Source organism: Pteropus medius, unplaced genomic scaffold, assembly GCF_902729225.1.
Source record: "Pteropus medius unplaced genomic scaffold, Ma_sr-lr_union100, whole genome shotgun sequence".
Taxonomy (NCBI): Eukaryota; Metazoa; Chordata; class Mammalia; order Chiroptera; family Pteropodidae; genus Pteropus; species Pteropus medius.
In genome coordinates, this window is record NW_024350325.1 from 11952135 (window position 1) to 11973056 (window position 20922).

The 20922-nt window shown below is 38.6% G+C and overlaps 1 protein-coding gene across 9 annotated transcripts in view; it reads left to right on the top strand.

Annotated features, from left to right (window-relative positions):
* Positions 1 to 20922, top strand: part of RUBCNL (rubicon like autophagy enhancer) — a 39793-nt gene that overhangs the window by 1589 nt on the left and 17282 nt on the right. For 4 of the 9 annotated variants that reach the window (XM_039839460.1, XM_039839458.1, XM_039839459.1 and 1 more), the window contains 6 exons: positions 9993 to 10606; positions 13377 to 13453; positions 13932 to 14136; positions 18004 to 18102; positions 18558 to 18618; positions 19184 to 19316. In XM_039839460.1, coding sequence (XP_039695394.1) covers positions 10087 to 10606; positions 13377 to 13453; positions 13932 to 14136; positions 18004 to 18102; positions 18558 to 18618; positions 19184 to 19316 — 1095 coding nt within the window. In that variant the 5' untranslated portion in view covers positions 9993 to 10086. Of the gene's footprint in view, positions 1 to 342; positions 10607 to 13376; positions 13454 to 13931; positions 14137 to 18003; positions 18103 to 18557; positions 18619 to 19183; positions 19317 to 20922 lie in introns of those variants that run through there. The other 5 variants (XM_039839462.1, XM_039839461.1, XM_039839457.1 and 2 more) reach the window with 4 other exon arrangements.

Genomic DNA, 20922 nt, shown 5'->3' on the forward strand with positions numbered 1-20922 from the left:
AGTGGGAGGACAACTTGCTTTACCTCAAGAGGTGGTTTGGAAGATAATTGCAGGGAGGGTAGTGTTTTGAAAGTATAAAGTGTGGTTTCTACAAAATAAGATAAATTAAGGTATCACCACATTGCTGCCACACCTTCCTCCTGGCCACGAACAGTAACTTGTTTGGAGCAGGGAGTTAAGACAGCAACTTCAGGGCAGTGCTGGAGTTTTCCAAATTACCTGTCCAAAGTGGCCGGATGTGTCTTTCTCAATCTCTTCTTGCAGTTCCTCTTCACTGCCTCCTGAAACTGCCCGTCACGGTGTGACGTCAGGAACTTTGCCTTTTTTTTTTTTTAATCAACTTCTTTGGGGCCTGTACAAAGTGGGGGAGCTGCTAGGCACATTGATGAAAATTGAAAGTCGTGGCCCCAGGCGAGTTAGATTTGATCAGACATGTTCTTCATGAGATCACTTAACTCTGAACACATCGTTTGCTTTCAAGTTGGAGTTCTTGATTTCTGACACGAAAATTCTGTCAGAGCCAAGGATAAACATTCCAAGAATAAGCATTTGAGGAAGATAGATAAAGAACTCCAGAAAGAGTACATCCCCCCCCACCCCCACTAATTTGAAGGGATACAAATAAGCATGCCTATCCTGTCAGATATTATAAACATGAGAAATACTAGTGCCTTTGTGTCATATTGTATCATTCCAGGATACCAAATCAGTCCTCTGATTGTTTTTTCTATTTTAATTGACAAGAGTTAAGGATGACTCTGTTAGGAGACTGAGAAATAAAACCAGAGTCTCCTTAATTGTGTCGACTTAAAGTGAACTGTAAGTCTTTATAAAATTATACCAATGATGGTGATAATAAAGCTAACTTAGATAGAATATTGCATTTCCAACTAAGATATGCATGTTACAGTTCATTTAGTTTTCACAGTCCTGCAAAGGAAGCACAGAGAGCCTTGGCCAAAGGTTACAGCTATTAAGTAAATTCTCTCAAGTTGGTATAGAAATTATATTTGATTGGGACTCGTGATTTTTTTTTTTAACTTCTGCACTGTGTTTTATTCCACATATAGAGGTGGCATTAGGGGTGAAACAGGGATCTGGAATAAGTTTCCACAGTATGGACCCTGAGAATGCCACTGGGTTGTTATGTGGTCTTGTTTTCCGTTTTCTGGCTCTGTTTTCTCATCCACAAAATGGTGATAATGAATGAATACATTATTTCTCACTAGAATGTGAAGTGTGAACTGTGGACAAGAAGTACTTTTCAGTAAATAAAAGGAAGTTTCAGAGTCAAGTGTTTTTGTCATCTGTAACATTAGACTGGAAAATGGCAAATGAATAGAAGCTGAAATTAACTGCGCACTTCATATCATCTGCCCAAGAGTTGTTTGAAAATGATTTTTTCCCTAAAATAACTTTAGTTCTGTTCTTAGATCTTTAACTTAACATTTATCAAAAGAGATAAATATAACTTAGACCTGAACGCTTGTTTGTTTGTTTGTTTTTGCAGGCGTAAGGGAGAAAAAGCTTTCCTCTGGTTCTTCTGGCTGGTCTAATAATCAAATTGACATGAGATTAGCAGGAGAAAAAAAAATTTAACAATATGTATACTTCCTGTATAGATGAGAGAGACCCAGGATAACTGAGTAACTTGCAGAAATGGCAGAAGTCATCATCTTAAGTACCACTTTTAGCTAAAGACAAAAGAAGCTGTTGAGAGTGAGGAGTCAGTTAAGGAAGGTTACCAGAAAGAGTACAGCAAACAAGAGTAAGATTGTTATGCAGATTTAAGTCGGTGCTTTCTCCATTGATAATAGTTTCTAGAGATTTAAATGTCCTCACTTCCAGATGCTGCGAGAGAAGCAGCCTTAAAATGGAGATTTCCCTTTCAAATGTCCTTGGGTAAATGTCTTTTTATAAAGGGTAACTTCTATTTGATTTTCCGAGCTTCTCCCATGTCTGTTGTTTCTTGAAATTAACCAGCCTAAAATAGTATCCTAAAGAGGCATATTTTGGGTGGCAAACTCTGCTCCCCTTCTTAGGTAACATTGAAAAAAAGCACTCACAGCCAGCAGGTGCTTTTCATTAGTTGGTTTCATGTGATGAAAATTGGATGGTGGATTTTTTATTTTTATCCTAACACTTTTCTTTCTACCTTCTTTTCCAATAAACTATAATGGATCAGAAAACGACTCAATATATGTAAAGTACTTCCCCTATTCTTTATTTGAAAATTGTTCTTAGACTACAGCTTTTGGTACATAACAGCCACTTTAAATCTGGTACGTGAGAGGAGACTTGAACTTTTGTATATGCATATTTTAAGGATATTTTAAATAATATGGCTCAATTGTCAAATCATTTAAACTGTCCCAGGACCTATATAAAAACCGGTTTTTTGTTGTTGCTCACTCTTAGTTTGGATACTTGGGCTGAGGGAGGTAAGCATGTCAATGTCACAGATGTTGCTGGATTTACAGCAGACATTTTGAATTCCGGAGAGTTGTTTGGATCCATGAGAACGTAAAGGTCTTTTCTTCACTCCTGTGCTGTTGTGGGTAAAACTGTGGACTTGGGAGCAAGACTGTCTGGATGTAAACTGGCTCTATTTACTAGCTGTGCCTCAGTTTCTTATCTGTAAAATGAAGATAGTGATGTTATATCAACCTCATACAGAGATTGTTAGGAGGATCATGTGTGTGTGTGTGTGTGTGTGTAGAAAATTTAAAACAGTTCCAGGCACATAACGAATTCCATATAAGTGTGAGTTATGAACTGTTGATGATAGGTAAGATATCAGAAGATGAGAGCTATGGGGAAAAAAATAGGGCTTAATAAAATAGTAGATACAGTAAATAAGGATAGTGTATACATGTAGGGATGCAGTTTTAAAAAGGGCGATGGTAGGTTTCAATCTAAAGGTATTTTAAATAAAGATGGGAGGGATAGAGAGATGTGCCAGTATAAAGGTAGTAGATAAGGAGGTCAGAGAGATAACTTAGGGACATTTGGACAGATACAGCAAATTTTTTTTTTTTAACTTAGGGACTTTTCTTATGAAAAATTTCAATCTTAAAAGTAGAGATGTACTCATCTCCTACCTTCAAGAGTTATCAATATGGTCAATTGTGTTTTACCTATATCTCCCACCAACACTTTCTACTGTATTAAAGCAAATTCAAGAAATTCTATCGATTATTTCTAAATATTTCTAAAAAGATAGGCACTTAACCAAACATAACCACAGTACTTAACCTCTTTGACTTTGTTTCCCATCTATAAATTGGGACCAGCAGAACCTCCCTTACAGTGCTGGTTTAAAGGTGAAGATGGATGCCTGAAGCCCTCAGTGTAGAGTCTGGCAATCGGTGCCCAATTACTGCTAGCCATCATGCTGATGATCTGTCTTTATCAGTCCTTTTTTTTTTTTTTCTTTTTCTAGATGATTCAGTTGTTTTCACTTGTACTTCCTTTCTCCTCTTCATACCTACTTTAGGCACACTTATTAAGTATTTCCTTGTAAACCAAAATTAATTTTAGACTAATAAATAAAATGCATTTATTCGAGCAAAAGTTGCTGCAGTCCAGGAAACACAAGAGTAGAAACCTAAATTGTGTTCCACTGAAACAAAGGGGAGACTGCCTTTTATAGCGAAAGTTCCTACCCAGGTTCTCAATTAGGTCTTTTTTATGTAAATGAGGCATCCAAATTATGCAGTTCTGATTGGACGGGGCAGGTCTATTCATTTGTCAAAAAGAGGAGACAAGGAACTTCCTTATAATAGTTGACTCAGACTGTGTAAGCACCCAAGGCACAGTGCAGGAAGCCCAGAGTTAAGTCCGAGGTTCTTCCTGGTGTACAGAACACTTGAAGAGCCCCTTACAGCAAATGTCCCTAGACTCTTATTTTTCATAAAATGTGGGCCCTCAATTGATGATGGGAAGTTCATCTAAGCAGATAAATTCCGTCTTGCTCTTTATATCAAAGGAATTTTTCTTCTGGGGTCTACACCCTTTATTTACTCTCTATTTCCCCTTTTAACTTTCAGTGCCTTTGTTTACAGCCTGACTTAAAGCTTGCTCTCCTTTGATTCCTGTATCCCATGAAATACCCGTGCTCTTTAGTCTTCTGACTTTTTTGAAGGGGGATAGGTACTTCTTCCTGTTATTTTTTTGACAGCACTATTGAGATTCAGATAGAATTCACATAACATACAATTCGCCCATTTAAATAAACAATTCAGTGTTTTTAATGCATTAACAGATTTATGCCACATTTAGAACTTCACAAAGATACTCCGTACCCTTTAGTAGTCACTCCCTGTCTTTCCATCCCCTTTCCCTTGCCCTAAGCACTGATTCGCTTTCTGTCTCTGTGGGTTTTCCTGTTCTGGACATTTCATATAATAGCTGTGGATGTGTAAGGTTTATAAATAAATAGTTTTATATTGGAGATGTATGTGCAAATAATTATTTTTATAAATAGGAAGGCTATAATTATAAAATTCTGGGGAAATTTTATGACAACATGAAATCAAAAATAGCTGTGTGGCTCTTAATCCTATGTTTTGTGACAAATCTGATGAGAAATTTTTAAAAAATTACTTGGCTAATGAAATAGGAAATATTCTGCTAATTTTAGTCCAACAGAATGATACCAGCGGAAAGAGCTTTGGATCAGGTGTCAGATTTTTTTGTTCTACTTCTGCTAATTACTAATGGTGAGATTTTGGGCAAGTCCCCTAACAGTCTCCATTTCATTCCTCAAATAGGCATAATGAAATCTGAAATATCACGAGTTATCATTGTGAAGAGTGAGAGTGGAAAGTATGACATATGCATTGACCATAGGAAGTTAATCATGTATGTGTATTGGACAACTGTATGGTATTATTAGATAAAATATCTGGAGTTCTTTGATCTTTGCCTTCATTGAGTCACTTTCTCACCCCAACTCATGTATTTCTCTTAACTATTTTCTGTCGTTCCTCTGTATTCTTCTGACAACGAATCTTCAGAATTAAGGGTCATTGCCAAAGGCTAAATTGGTCTTAGAAGAGTCCTTGTGAACCCACCATTGCAACATGTTTCCTTCCTAGGGTTTTAGCATTAGAACACAGTGTTCACTTGCTGCAGTGAAGGTGCAGCTGTGTGAAAGTTATAGTTCACTCTTTGTGGCATCACATTATTGAGCATTGAAATGGTTTCTGTTTGATATGTTATGATAGTGTTAGTCTGTTGAGTCTTTGAGGATGTTAGTCTTTGTTTAAAGTCAAAGCGTGAAGGGAAGTAGATACAAAAAGAGGGGAAGAGGTTCTGGGGAACTGTGTTAACCAAATAGCTCACATGCTATGGTTAAAGATCCATTTACTCTTTGTTTGCTTGCATTTGTTTATTGCTTGAGAGTGGGGGTGCTTAGTAAGACACCATAAAATTGATAGAAGTGAATTTTACCTTTCACCCTCAACTCTCGTTTGTGACTTCTATTCTCTAACATCCTTTATTCTAAGGAAATGGTTGGCAGACATTTTAGGCTGTGACCTCTGATTTTTTCTAAAGGGTGACATCTTTTCTTCCTTTCTTGGACAATAGGAATAATCAACATAATCATACTTATGTATTGTTCATTCGTTTGTTCACTCATTCATATACTTAGAATATATTTATTGAGTACCTATTTGTGGCCCTGTTTCTAGGTTCTGGGGACAGAGTAGTGTACAAAATAATTTTTTTTTAAAAACTTGCCCTCAGAGATTTTACATTCTAGTGGGTGTTAGTCATTGAGGTTAAATAAAACGAGGATTAGTGCTAAGGAGTAAAGAGAAAAATAAGGATTTGGAAGGAGACAGGAACTTTTGGGGAGGGACAGTTGCCATTACTTATAGGGTGACCAGGAAGGCTTCACTGAGAAAGTAAAATTTAAGATGAGTTTTCACTCTGATGGTCCCATTCGTGTCTTCAGTTAGCGGTTTAGTTTGGGGGCAGATGAAATCCTAAATCTTATTTGTGCCTCGTCATGGAGTAACTTTAACATTGTTAAGAAGCTAAAGCTGCTCATCTACCATCAAAGCGCTGGCTGCTTATGGTCTGAAAGACTTTTTGGGCTCTCTATACAGGTCATGTTGGTTCATGCCTTGCTGAGTCACCTGCCCCTCTTAAAAAGGTTGCATCTTTCTAGCTGATACCATGGCTGTAGTGGTTCTAGTGAAGCAGTCATTCTCAATGGGACCACTGACGGATGGGCAGGGATGTGCCTAGAATGAATGACTTGGCAGGGGAGTTCTGTGGTCTCTTCTTGTCCCTAGGACTTTTGCTGCTGTGTATCTGTTAACTGGTAATCTGACCTGTGCTTACCTTCCCCTCAATAGGAAACTCTCAATAGAAATGACAGTAAACTTTACAACTTGATTTCTCTACCTTTAAAATGTTTTTGAAAATTGATTTTATCTTTGTACATATCTTTGCATCTTTGATTCAAAGGACCCCATTCGTGACGGTGAGATGCACTTTGAGAAGATGCCAAGTATTGCTTAGACCCACATTACCTATTTATTGCCTGTCGGTACCTGAAATATGTGAATGTTTGTTTAGTCACTATCTTCCCTCTACCAGAATGTAAACTGGATGGCAGGAAGCTTATTTTAGTCACTACTGTTACCCCAGTGCTACCAAAACAAAAACAATGCTATTTGTTCAATTGAATAGCTAACAGACTACAAGCAATGTGGCAACAAGCAACCAACAAGAAACTATACCACGGTATCTTACAGATGATCTGATCTGAAGATCAAGAAATGGAGATGTTGACCTTCTATCACTAAGGCCTGGACTTTGTTCTCAATCATTGCTGTCTCCTCTGTGTGTCAGTCTGCCTCTTAGAGAAACTTATGCTCCAACTTGGCTTGTCATCCTCTCTCTGCCAGTACCCAGCTGTGACCTTGGACATGGCTTTTAATCTCTGTGGGCCTATTCCAGCTCTAGAATGTTCTCATTTTATAATCTGGCAAAGCCAGCAGATGCTAGTTATTTGTGTAAAGCAAGAACACCTTTCTAGAAGGAAGTGGAGCAAGCACTTGCTTCGGAAAATTACTTTTTATAAGGAAGTCTGGTTTTGCTCAATGCAATTAAGTCAATTTCATATCTAGGAGGCTCATAAATGACATCATTCTCTTTGAACTATTGACTTTAATCTGTTTATTAAAAAAACACATGGATCACTATTACTTATCACTTGTTTGAAGGTTTGTTTTTCATATGATTTCACATCTGTCATCTTCCACCACAAAAACAGATATGACATAAAAATAGGTTAGCATGAGCTATGGACGCAGAACTAAAATTAGAACTAATAAGAGAAAAGATCTGGCAAATGAAAGCCAATAAAAAGCAATATGAACAAAGATGTTCATTGCTGTATATTTTTTAATAGTGAAAAACTAAAAATAAATTTCCATCAATAGGAATCTGGGTAAGTAAATTACGATACACTTATACTATAGAAAGTGGTAAGACAGTTAAGAAGAATGACATGATATATACCCTCAGAACATATTATTGAGAGTAAAAGAAGGTAGGTTGTAGAGTATGTCCAATATAATCCCATGTGTGTGTATAGAAAACAAAGCATATCTTCAATCTGACATATGTACATTAATTCATAGAAAAAGACCTGGAAGGAATAAAACGGTTAGCAATGTTATTCCTAGGAATGAAGTAGGGTTGGTGGATGATGCAATAAGAGTGCTTCACTTTTTACTCTAGGCTTCTGTGTTTTTGGCATTTTATAAAAACATAGTCATGGTTTCCTTTGTAGTTATAACACCCCAAATTATTGGAGAAGATAAAGACTTGTGGCGAAGAGAAATTGGGGTGTAAGGTGAGATTAGCGGTCAGGAAAAGGAAGATGAGCACTTCAGGGTAGCAAGTTCTGCCAGTTGCCATCGTATCCTGTGACATTTTGTGAGTGGTGATTTGAAGATTGTCCAGTGTTTTCAGGATGGCGTATATACATATCTGTATCCAAAAGGTATGACCTAGAATCAAGAAAACCCAAGGATTTTTCATAGAATTTTCACATGTATCTTTTTTTGGTCTATTTGTAAGCATTGGATGAGAAAATTTTCATATCTTTAGGAAAAATGGATTTAGTTCTATCCTTATATGAATAATGCTGCCACAGTAATAGAGCAGTTATATCTACCATAGAAGTTGTTTCTCTAGCTCATGATTTTATTTCTACTTTGTTGGATTTGTTCATTTAGTCTATAACTTTTATTGAACCCCTGTGTGCAACTCTGTGACCTTGCCAAGGACAAGGCCCCTGCTCTCATGGAGCTTATAGTCAGGGAGATGGAGAGGAATGACAGTAAGGAGCCAAAAAAATATCAGGAAGTGATGTGATATGGAGTAACCAGGGAACTACTTTAAGAGAGGTAGTTAGGCAAGACTTCTTGAGGAAGTAATTCATAAACCAAGGCAAGCAATAAGCTAGAAAGGAGCCAGATGAGTGATCATTCGGGGAAACAGCATTCTAGGCAGAGGGACTAGAACAGCATCATTAGGGTATGCAAAAGCTTGTAGGACTCAAAACCTTGCTGCGTGGTTAGGACAAAGAAAAGTAAGAGAAATCTGCAAGGTAGGAACATGTCATGCTGTAAGGACAAGGTAAGAATTTTGGATTTTATTTTAGATTTGATGGGACTATCGGAGTCGGTGTGGGGTGGCGGAGTGTTGATTAGGGGAATCTGACTTAGGTTTATAAAAGATCTCTCTGAATACCTCCTGATTATAACTAGACAAGTAGAAGCAGGGAAACCCATTGAGAAGATAGCAGGAGATCCAGGTGAGAGAAGATGGTGACTTAGACTTGGGTGGTAGCTATAGTTAAAAACTTGCTAATGGGTTACAGATATGGAAAGATAGGATCAGAGATGACTCCTAGATTTGTAGTGTCAGCTACTATAGGCCTGTTTCCTGAGATGAAGAAAACCTGGAAGGAACAGGTTTGGGGTAAATCAGTGTCTCCTTTTGGGTATCAGGTAGCCATGCCTGCTGGACAGATGTCAAATAGGCAGAGATCCATGTGGGAGCCATCTACATACATAACAATGGTATAGAAAGCCCTGGAACGGACTAGACACTCACCTTCACTCCATACCTTTGTACTCTACCCTTCATTTAGGCTAAACTCGCCTAAGCAGACTGTCTCTACCCCTTCACCTTGCTAACCTTGCTTTTGCTGTTGATGGTTGCTTTGAGCTTTACAATGTGAAGGACAGTGGGAGAAGATTACATGTGCTGGGCCTGTAATTACAGTGATGAGAGTGCTTCTCATTGTGTAGCTCTTGACATTTTAATCATTATCTTATTTACTAAAGCTAAAAACTAAGCTTAAAGTGAGCGGACCATTTTTAAGATACATTCTATATTCATACTGTGTTCTTTAGATATTGTAAGCTAATCATAAATTTATATTGTTATTATAATGTAAGTATTATAAGCTAATGTAAGTTACATGAAACAAAGTTTTTAGTGCTATTGTCTGCAGTCTCACAGGCCATTGTCTACTTTGTTGAAACACAAACTAAATAAAAATAAACTATGAAAATGTGTCTTTATTTCCAGATTGTATTCCTATTTTGGGTTTGACATTTAATTTTATTGGAATAATGCGTGGATGTTTTATATTTTATATGTTTTATTAGCAGTATCTTCATATGACTTTACCCTTATAATAACAATAACTTTCAATTATTTTTATGCTTTGAAAACCCTTTCCTACCCCAATACCCCCTATGTTGGCTGCTAGTTTATGGCTGGTTCGTTTGTTTGTATGTTTGTTTGTCTTATAAATTCAAGAGAATATATTTTGTTGTTTAGGGTGAAGTGCAAACTTTATTTTTTGTTTTTGTTTTTTTGCCTCCTTAAAGGGATTTGGAGTTAAAAATATGATTGAGCCCTTATTTATCTTGAATGATTCTTGCTCACTGCAGATAAGCTCTCCAGCACTCCAGCCGACCACATAGTGAGTTCAAGGCCTTAATCTAGTAGAACAACGGAATTTACATCAGCCCTGAGCCTGGAAAGATGGTGTCACAGTCTTCGGGCCGGGAGGATTCTCTTGTGGACCCCTGGGAAGGGGGCAGTGAATACCCTGGCAGCATTGATGGTTCACCCAGACTCCTGGACACTGGCCACCCCGCTTGCCAATCAGACCTCAGGTTCACGAGGCACAAAGCTACCTGGATTAACCCCCAGTGTGTGCAGCAACCGCTGCAGGATTTGCCCCTCCAAATGCCAACAGTGGGCAACAGTGGCAGCTACTTTGTGGGGGATGGCGCCTCTCCCTTGGGCCCTTCACCATTGTCTCTTGAATACTCTCTAGTGGAGACAGTATTGTCGAAGGACACTGTGGGTTCCATGGGAAGCTCAGGTGGAAAGAGCAACAGCTTTTCTTTTACTGCAACACAAGAGCGGACAGTGCTCCCGGGATGCTCTCCTTGGATGTCTGTGTTCACACGCTCCAAGATTTTGGCAACTTCCCCACATTCTGAGGCTGACAGTGCTTGTTTCACACCTTCCCACCTGCCAGTTTCCACTGGTGAAGGTAACTTTAGTCGGGGACTTCCTTCATTCCTGTCCGTTCACACATTTGCTTTGTCTGTGTTTAAAGGTCTAAAGCCTGTCTTACTGTCTTCCTCTTAAGAAAAAAAGATCGTGGGTTTCCACTTTGACCAGAAGCCAGTGCAGTAGCTCATTTAATATTGTTTTAGGCCCAGCCACCTGCACCATCATAGATGGTGAAATCAAGTATTTCCTTTCTCCTTAGACTGCAGGGAAATGTCATCTTAACTCAGCTTAGTTGATAATCAGTGCCATCTGCCATCTTTGAGCTGGTGTGGGCCATCAGGAACTTCCACTCATTGTCTGCAAGGGAGAGCATTGTAAGTGCTCTCACTTTGCTATACTGGTGGAAGGTGTTTCCAGACAGAGTGGGCTCTGTTGCACACCAGTACTTACGAGGAAATGAACTTGTTTCACCTATGTACCTGAACAAAGTGTGACTAGAAAATAACTAAGATTTAAAAAACAGTAACCACAATTCCCCAAAGGCTATACAAAACCTTTTTCTTTTTCTTTCTTTTTTTTTTTTTAAATTAAAACAAGGGCTCCTACGTCTATGAGGTAATGAATATATTCCTAAAATACTGGAATACCTGAAAGGAGATAATCCATTCAAAATGCCACTAAAGAGTCAATAAATTAGCTATTGTTCTTAAAATTTGTAGCATGCTTATTTTATTTTTAAATATTCATTGTTATATTCATGCTTTGAGTTAATTTCTATTTCTGTTAAAATAGAATAGAATAGTTCTATAATATAACAGAATAGTTCTAGGTCAAAGTCAATGAAATTTTATCTTTTCTTTTTTTCTTTTTTTATTATGGTGACACTGATTAACAGAATCCCATAAGTTTCAAGTGTACGATTCAACAGTAAGTCATATATATATTGCATTGTGTGTTCACCACCTATAGTTAGATTTCTTTCTTTCTGTCACCACATATTTGACCCCTTTTACCCCATTTACCTTCTCCCTTCCTCCACCCTCTGGTAACCACTAGTTACTTACTGTCCATATCCATGAGTCTCTATTTGTTTGTCATGTTGATTTATTGCTTTTAGATTTATATCTCACATATAAGTGGTATCATGTGGTTTTCAACTTTTTCTATCTGACTTATTTTGCTTAGCATGATTATCTCGAGGTCCATTCCTGTCACAAATGACAGTATTTCATCTCTTCTTACAGCTGAATAATATTCTATTTTATATATGTACCACCTTTGTCCTTTTCCTGGGTAAAAAACAGGTACCCCAGCCCCTTTTGTCCAAAGACAATGATTCCCAGCGATCTCGCTAAGTACCTTTAAAAACAACTCAGTCTTTTGTGAGTATCTCTTAAACTTGGTAAGGGAATTCATTCCATGGGATTAAAAAATAAAGTCCTGGGTGATTGAGTTCCTTCTTTCTTTAGTATGGGGCAACAGTGGTGAGAAAGGCATTTGTCACTAGGTCATGGAATTTTCCTATGATTGTTGCATCTCAAGTAACAGCAGCAGGGTTTTCTTTTCTGGATAATGTGGTAGGTAAAGACTACTTTAAGTTGGTAAGCACATCCTGAGGCTGTCAGAAACAATTCTGCTCTTCCTTCTTTTGCATAGGATCTACATATTTACAGAGCACTTTCGCATTCTTAGCTCCTTTAATCTCCTAATAGATAATTATGCCAATTTAAGGGATGAGGAAATTTTAATGTGATGGCACAGCTGGTGCATGGAGAACTGGAACTGGAATCCACACTGTCCCATTCTCTGCTTTTTCCTCTATACTCGGTCCAAAAACTGAGCTTAGGGTTAAATCCAGCCAGCTTCCTGATTTTTACAAATAAAGCTTTGTTTTGTTTATAGCTACAGTGACAGAACTGAGTAGTTGGGACAGATGCTGTATGGACCTCAGATCCTACAGTATTTACTACCTAGTAGTCTTTCAGAAGAAGTTTGCCTACCCCAGATGGCTTCTGAAGCTAAGAGGTCCAAAGTTTTCCATGGAACAGTCATTTTCTTGAAGATGAGGCAAGGTATTTGAGTAATCTGCTTGTCTCTCTGTCACCTGAGAGTTGTATATAATCATCAAGACATCTGTAGCATTTTGTTCTAATTTAGCAGTTTGGGACAATCCAGTTCTTATGGCTCTCACAAAAATGTTTCACCTTAAATGCTTCAATAAAAATACCATGACAAATCATTCGTGTTTTGCTGGTGTTCATTGCCAGTAATGGAGTGGCTTAGGGTATAGAGTGGATGAGTCAGCAGAATATACACTCTGTAGTTTCCTTCTGTTTTTGATTAGAGAAAGACAGTTTTAGGGAAGCAAATCTGACATTTTTCAGATATTTTGTTTCTGCAGACAGGAAATTTTGGGTCAATTACAGTGAGTTATAAAAGTGATTCCATAATTCTTATGCCTTTCTTCTAAACTGTTCTTTCTCACTCTTCTCTCTCTCTCCTTTAGGTAGTTTCCATGACCCTCTTCTCTTTCTACCCTCTTTGCCTCATTGGTCTTCTTCATTCCAGTAGTTCTTCCATGTCTTCTTTGTTACTCCAATAGCCTCTCATAGAAATGATTATCATTAGGCAATATCTGCAAGTCCTACCATCAAAAGGTCATTCTTCTTTTGACATACTAGTTTATTCTACAATTGCGCTATTTTTTTTAAATGAAACTTAAAAGCCACTCCCTAGAATTGTTTTGTTTTCTTAGATAATCTTTGAACTTCTTTTGCTCCATTTTTAATAACTTGCTGTATTGGCAGGTGCTGTTCAATTCAGTAGAAGAAGCATTTCTTTGAATTCCTTCTCACAAGAAACGTTCCCTGTTGATATAGAAAAGGTAACTATATCTTCTTTTTCTTTTCTTTTTTAAACCACAGAGAGTGTTAATCCCTTAGATAACACTGTTCTGATTTAAATTTGGAAATTTCACTTGATAAGGCATGACAAATAGGTTTCATTTCAGCATTTGATTGGTAGAGGCTGCTAGAAGCCCCAAGCTGAGAAGGGTTCTGAGGCAGTGTCAGTGCTCAGCTGGAAAGTCTGCCATGACTGATGAGTGATGTCAACCATAGAGCCACCACCAACCTAGGATTTTATATCACAGGGAGTTCAGCTTGGGTTGTCTGTTGATTATAGTGGTGTCTCTGGAAGATACAAGCTATGCTTTATATAATGACATATGATAATTCAGTTAAATGAACACTTATGCAATAACTTCGCTTAAATAAAGCTTCTCAATTTTTTAATCTTATACCTCTCAATGGAAAAAAAGTTGATTATGCTTATATTTTAACCGATAATTTTATCTTCTGCAGGAAAATGCCCACTTTTATGCTGCAGATATGATTATATCAGTAATGGAGAACATGAAGTGTAACATCCTGAGTCAACAGCACATGGAGAGCTGGAGTACAGAAGAAGCCAGTGGGTCACTTGGGAAGGATCAAGCTGACTCCAAAGTGACCTTTTATAACATAAAGCAAGAATCTGGATCTTCTACTTCTTCAGACAGTGGCTATGGTGAGGCAAATATGAGAAAGTTTTATGCTGTATTCTCCACATACATCTTTAAACCCTTCATCTAAGACTTCTTGAGTAATTATCATCTTCACCGTTTCTCCTATTGAGGCTTGGCATTGGTTAGCATGCTCCACTCGGTGGTTAAATCGGTGTTGTTTTTTTGTTGTTCTTGGACTTCATCCTACTTTTCCTTTTGGCAGTGGCTGAAGTTTTCCCTCTTCCTTTGTTTTCTGTCACATGGTATTCTCCTAGCTCTTCTTCTTTTTCCAAGCAATCCTCTTTCCTTCATTCCAGAAACAAGGAACCTGTGAGAGGGGTGTTGGGTGTAGGGAATCAACAGGCAACAAGATGTGCTCATTCTCTCTGGGAGCATCAGGGGCTGGAGCCGAGGCTGAGGAAGCTGTGTGGGCTCACTTGGGTAGCAGAGATGGGGACCCAGAGCAGCTCGCCCTATTCTGGGATCCAGGAACTCCTTCCTGGAGAGGAGGTACCTAAGCCGAGCACTGAAGTTAGAGCTTGTCATTTTCTTAGCATTTCCTAAATGTGAGTCCTGCTTCAGTCCTAGATTCTTTTTTTTTCTATATTCACTTTCTGGAGATTTTATCCACTGCAACATTTTTTCATTATTCTTGCTCTGTTGACATCTCTCAAATCTGTTTTAAATTCTGCCCTTCTCTTCTAAGTGCTTGTTCCATGTGGCAGGGACCTGTGGAGCATGTCCACCTGAATGGCCCCCAGGATCTCTAACTTAACATGTCATCACTATCACTCCAGCATAAACCCCTTTCTTAAAAAAAAAAAAAAAGATTAAAATCTAATGCTTGCTTTTCCTTTTGACTTCCTTTACCTAGTATCTTAATCAGCACCCTTTCAGTTAAGAGGGACGAACTCACTCTCTGTGGTACATATGTAGCACAATGCCTGGCACAAAATAGGTGTACAATAAATAGTTGTCGAATGCACCACCTAGCTCAAATTAAAAGGAATTTTTTTAATGATATAGAGCATGCTCATTGAACCCAGTGGTGGGAAATACATAACTGACCAGTATAAAGGCAGCTCTGGCATCTGTGTTTTCTGGGGCTTCGTGGCCTCTCATCAACTTCTCTTTGTGCAATTGCTTCATTCTCTTTTTCCCACAGCCAGACTTCTACCCCACTCTTAGCATCTGGTTTCAGCTTTGCCCTCTCCCTGATTTCTGAGCCAGGGCCTCACAGCTCAACCTAGTCTTGCAGGACCCCAAGTCCAGGTTCCCAGGGAAGAGCACCTGTTAGGGCTTGCTTTAGTTAGGTGTCTACAGCTGGTCAGGCTACTGTGGCCTGGGGAGCCAGGGGATGCAATATGGACCATCATGTCTTTTGAGGCCTCCAGTGGGGAAAAAAGTCATGTGGCTGGAAAAGCAGTGATTCAAATTTCAGCACACTGAACTCTGTTTTGACTCTTCTTCCTTGTGCCCCTGTCCCCCATCCTGTTTCTAGTTAACGAACAAATTGGTCTTGACCTCTCAGAGATAGCAACATCCTCTCCATCTGTTCCCTATCCATGCCTTTACCTGGACCACTGCAACAGACTTCTGTAAGAACTGCATTTATGTCCTTCATACATATCTGCCTTTAATTTTTTCTCTTTGCTTTCAGCCTCTTTTACTTCATTGATCATACACACCTATGTTTCTAGAACACAACTTTTAGTCCTGTTGGGTGGCCTGTTGAGTTTATCCTGAGTTTTTTAGCTTTGTGAGATCCAGCTTCTTCCTCTCTTTCCAGTAGGCATCTCCTGCCATTTTTCAGTGTTGTGCCACAGGCTTCAGAATACTTGCTGGCAGATATTTCTCCTAAGCTCCTGCCTCTCTCTCTTTACTTTAGCTAGACTCTCCTGGAACACATTAGTTTCTTCATCCTTCCTATTCTTCAAAAGCAGCCTCCTGCCACTGGCACTGTGACATGCTTCCTGATTTGTCTTACAGGTCACGGGTACCATTCATGTGGAATGAAATATAAGTTGTGCTCCAGAATGCTCTACCTGCATGGCTCCCCTTGGAGTTGTGCGATGTGGAGTCCTGCCTCTGAACTGCTTAAGGCCTATGCGCTCAACCATGTGTTCTTGTTGTCAAGTGTGTCAGTGTCTCAGTTCCTAAAATTCTTTGATAGATAAGAATTTGTCATATTTGTATTTGCATTCAGCATAGTACCTTGCCTGAAATAGATATTTTGTAAATATGTGTTGAATGGTTGAGTGGATATTAATGTTTAGCTGAAATTTTTAAAAATATGAATGTTAAAGAAGTTTAAAAATATTTCTACCACCCAAATAAAATATTTACCTTTATTAAGTATCACTCTTATGACATTTATGGTGATAGATGCTACTCTATGAGGTAGGTTAGTGTTCTTCAAATTGCAGGTTGGTCATGAGAGCATTAAATTAAAAGAAAAACAATAGAAAGTATCAGTGTGCTCTTCATTTAGGGTGAGCAATGCTTCTGGAACTTTTAAATTTTTTATGTTATAATGTAAACTGTATGTTACTGTGGGTCATGGTCAAAAGAGTGTGAGAAACACAGAGGTAGGTGAAATTGCCTCCATTTTGTCTGTGAGGAAACCGAAACTGAGGTGTCGATCATCTCTGCTCACCCGGCTGGGCTGGACAGTGTGGTGCCAAGCCCTTTCTCAGAACCTCTCGGTAACCTATAGGCTCAAATATTTCCCTGAACAGCTGTATTCATGTCTGTTTATTCAAGTGTATTCAGTTTCATAGTAATTATTACTCATATTAATGCAATTATACCAATAATATGATTATAATGACACTATTTCATATCTAGTTTTTCATGTTATGGGTTTCACATTTTTCAATAATGGTATTTCTTGAGTTAATAGAGTGATTTACAAAATCAACTCCCTATTATTTGGCATTTAAGTAGCCTTCAATATTTTAATATTTTAAATAGACTGCAAATAACCCATTCGTGATCAAAGCCTTTCTCTTCTATTATTTTTTTTTAAATGACATTCTTAGGATAATCTCCCAGACTAATGTTAGGGATAGAAAAGTATGAACATATTTGTATTAGTTTCCTAAGACTGCCATAATAAAATGTCACAAACTGGGTGGGTGGCTTAAAACAATAGAAATTAATCCTCTCACAGTTGTGGAGGCCAGAAGTGAGAAATGAAGTTGTGGGAACAGTTGGTTCCTTCTGGAAGCTCTGAGGAAGAGTCTGCTCCATGCCTCTCTCCCAGCTTCTGGGGATTGTTGGCAACCCTGGATGTTCCTGGGCTTCTGGACACATCGATTCCAATGGCTGCCTCTACCTTCACATGACACTCTCTCTATAGATCTGAGTGTGTTCAAATGTCTCTCTTATGACACCAGTATTTAGGGCTCACCCTAATCCAGCATGACCTCATCTTAACTTGACTACATATGCAAAGACCTATTTCCAAATAAGGTCACATTCACAGTTTCTGGGTAGACGTGATTTTGGGGGGAGGAGAGACAAGGGGAGCACTGTTGAACCCAGTACAGTGTTTATCTTGCTAATATTCTTTACCTCACTGTGAAGGTGAGATTGTTGTTCTCCCCTCTTTCATTTTTAAAACTTTGTATTATGAAAATTCTCAAACATATATAAAAGTAGGCAGATTACTCTTATAAATCCCCATATACTCATCAGTCTGTTTCTCTTAGTGAATATAAGAACAACACAAAAATAACTCCTTGTATTTTTTAGTTATTAAAGCTGAATTTTTAAATATTTTTGAAGTAATCTTTTAGCCCTTTTTATACCCAATTTCTCTATATTTGGGTGTTGAAAATCATGTACTTTTCTTCTTCTTGTTAGTGAAACCCCTTTCCTTTCTCTAGGTTGTGCTGTGTTACAAGTTAGCCCAGTTAAAATACCTACTTGCTGTGATGTAGTGAAAGAGGCCTGCAAATGTGATTTTGATGACTTCGTTATTATAGGTAAGATTTGGAAACTCATTGGATATGACCAGGTACCTCCTTCCTGTCCCCTCCACATATTAATGTGCGTCACAAGTAATACCACATTACAGTAGCGTTCAGAGAAACTTCTTCCAAAGTCAGATTATGTCCTTAACATAAAAAAAAAAGTCCTTCTTTCAAATATCTTGATAGTGAATCTCTCATTTCACATGCAGAATTTAATGCAAAAGCAGATATTTATTATGGTCTGATATCTGTTTGGAGAAATTTCAGATGCGTATATTTTAAAATCTCATCTTTGGTCATTAGTTGTAGTCTAATAATAGAAACCCAAAAGAACTTGAAGTATGGAGATACTGAAAGTTGGTTCTTTCTGAAGTGTAGAGAGCAATTTTTATGTTCTTATAAAATTGACTGTGATTAAGTAAAACAGACTTAAAGACTTCTCTACTCCTTCTTTTATTTTCTCACAGAACTTGGAGAGTTTAGCAATACCACAGAAACCTGTGGATGTACCTGCAGCTCCTCTAAGAGGTATTTCTTTTCAATGTCCACTTGCACACAGGTCCCTTTGCCATCGCCTCTGAAGCACTGTGAACTCCGGGCCTCTGACAGATCAAGTTCAGCCAGTTCCAATAAGAAGGATTACTACATAGAAATGAAACAATTATCACTCAAGTTTCTACAGTGTTTTTAAAGTGTTTAAGACTTTTGTATACATTCTTATTTAATCCTCATGAATAGGCCAGATGGAGTATTTTAAAACCCCATTTTATAGATGTAGAAAATGAGATTCTGATGGAATGTGCCCCAGGACACAGTGCTGTTAAATAACGTGTAGGACTAGAACTCAAGTCTCTAAATCCAGTGCTCTTTTCACCATACCTCCCAGTCTTCATACCCTCAAGAAATAAAAGCTGCTGTGTTGAGCATGGAGGAATTAAAATGAGTAAGATAACATGGTTGATGCATGGCCTCTTATATGATGCCTTCTCTGACTTCTAGGGAGAGGGAAGAATAATTGAAAACGTAAAGAAGACACTTAACTTACTTCTTATGAATAAAGTTTTATTTTTTTTTTACATCTTTTACATTTCAGTGTCATTTATGAGCCAAACTTCAATTCTGCTGAGCTAATAGCCAAAGAATTGTACAGAGTATTCCAGAAGTGCTGGATGTTGTCACGAGTTAATTATCAGCTGGCTGGTTCCCTGAATGCATCTGGCTCAATAGTAAGTATCAAAATAAGTTGACCTTGAATTATAAGTTCCTAAATTCTCATTTTGCATGCTGTTCACTTCAGACATGTATGTGTTTCCTTGTGTGGTCACTGGGTGTTGAGGGAGGACTCAAAGGGAAGGATGAATCTGACATTTATTGATATTTATTATGCACCAGGGACTATGCTCAGCAATTCGCATTTTAATCCTCATAAATATCCTATTAGGTAGATGCTATTTTTATCTTAAAGTGTTAGTTCCAGACCCTCAGCAGGGCTGGTCAGTGGTAGAGCAGGCGTTGTGCCTCAGGCCACCTAATTTGAAAGTCCAGGCTGCTTCCCTGTAGAACACTCTGCCCTCTGACAGCATACATCCTCTGGTAGGAAGAGAATTTTGTGGCAAAGGCTAACATAGGGGCAGGCAAAAAACACTCTGGAAATGCAGGGGAAACCAAGGGCAGTTGGAGCAAAAGTGACATGGAGGTGCATGGGGTGTACATTGAGCTGAGTGATTTGATGTAGTTGGATAACATGTGTTTTGTGTATCTGTGTATGTGACCTGTACCTCCCATCCCCAACCTGAGGTACATATCCTTATTCCCAAATAGTTAGCCAGCTTGAGACTTGACCCATCTTCTACCTCAAAACATGCCTTAATTGTCACTGAGTGGAAATTCATTTCTTCATCAGTCGTAAGAGCTGAGACCTGTGTGTTAACGGAACTCCAGTCACCTCATCGATAAGTTTTTTGGTGCCGTGACTTGGACAGCAACTGTAGAGGGCCCGTTTACAGTCATGTTTAGAATGAGCACCAGGAAAGGTGATGTCCGTGTTCCCTAACTTCAGGAGAGATAAGAGAGTCTCCAGCCAAGATTGATGAAGTTTGGCTTGCTTACTGAGAAAAAAGAAAAAAGGATCTGAGTCCACAGTACCAAAAATCTTACCATTGTGGTGATCAGAGTTCTGGTAATACGCAGGTCTCAACTCTTATCACTAATGAAGAAATGAATTTCCACTCAGCGACAGTTATAGAAAGTATTATTTATTAAAGGCACATTTTGAGGTAGACGAGTGGAGCCTAAAACTGGCTAATCACAGGAAATGAGGATACATACCTGTGGGGGAACAAGTTACAGCCAGGGAAGATAGAGAGCTGTAACCCCAGAGGGAGGGCGGGGTTGGGAGTGGGGCGGAATGTCTGTGTTATATTAGGGTGAAATGGGTGGTTACAAAGGCGTTCTTAGGTGTTTGGCAAGTGAGCTCATTTCGATTGACACTTGGCTGCTATATAACACTTTGCCTAGTGCGCATGTGCTTACCCAGAATTCAGTCTATTATAATTAGATTCATGAATTTCCAGGCATAGTCGTGGTATTATAATATCGATATAATGAGGTTGAGATTGTGGGCCGGTTAGGGTAGTACCTTCTTCTCAAGCGTCTGTGGCTGGATTAAACCAGCTATAGTTTATGGCCCTCCTTTCTTTTGTTTCTGGGAATGCAAGAGGGATTCTCTAATTTCCTATAAGGTGTTCTTTGGGTGGTCTCTAGGCTGGGCCTCCATTCCTTTGTTCCCTTGTCACTCTGGTCTGACTAGCTACCTAACAAGTGTGGTGGGCA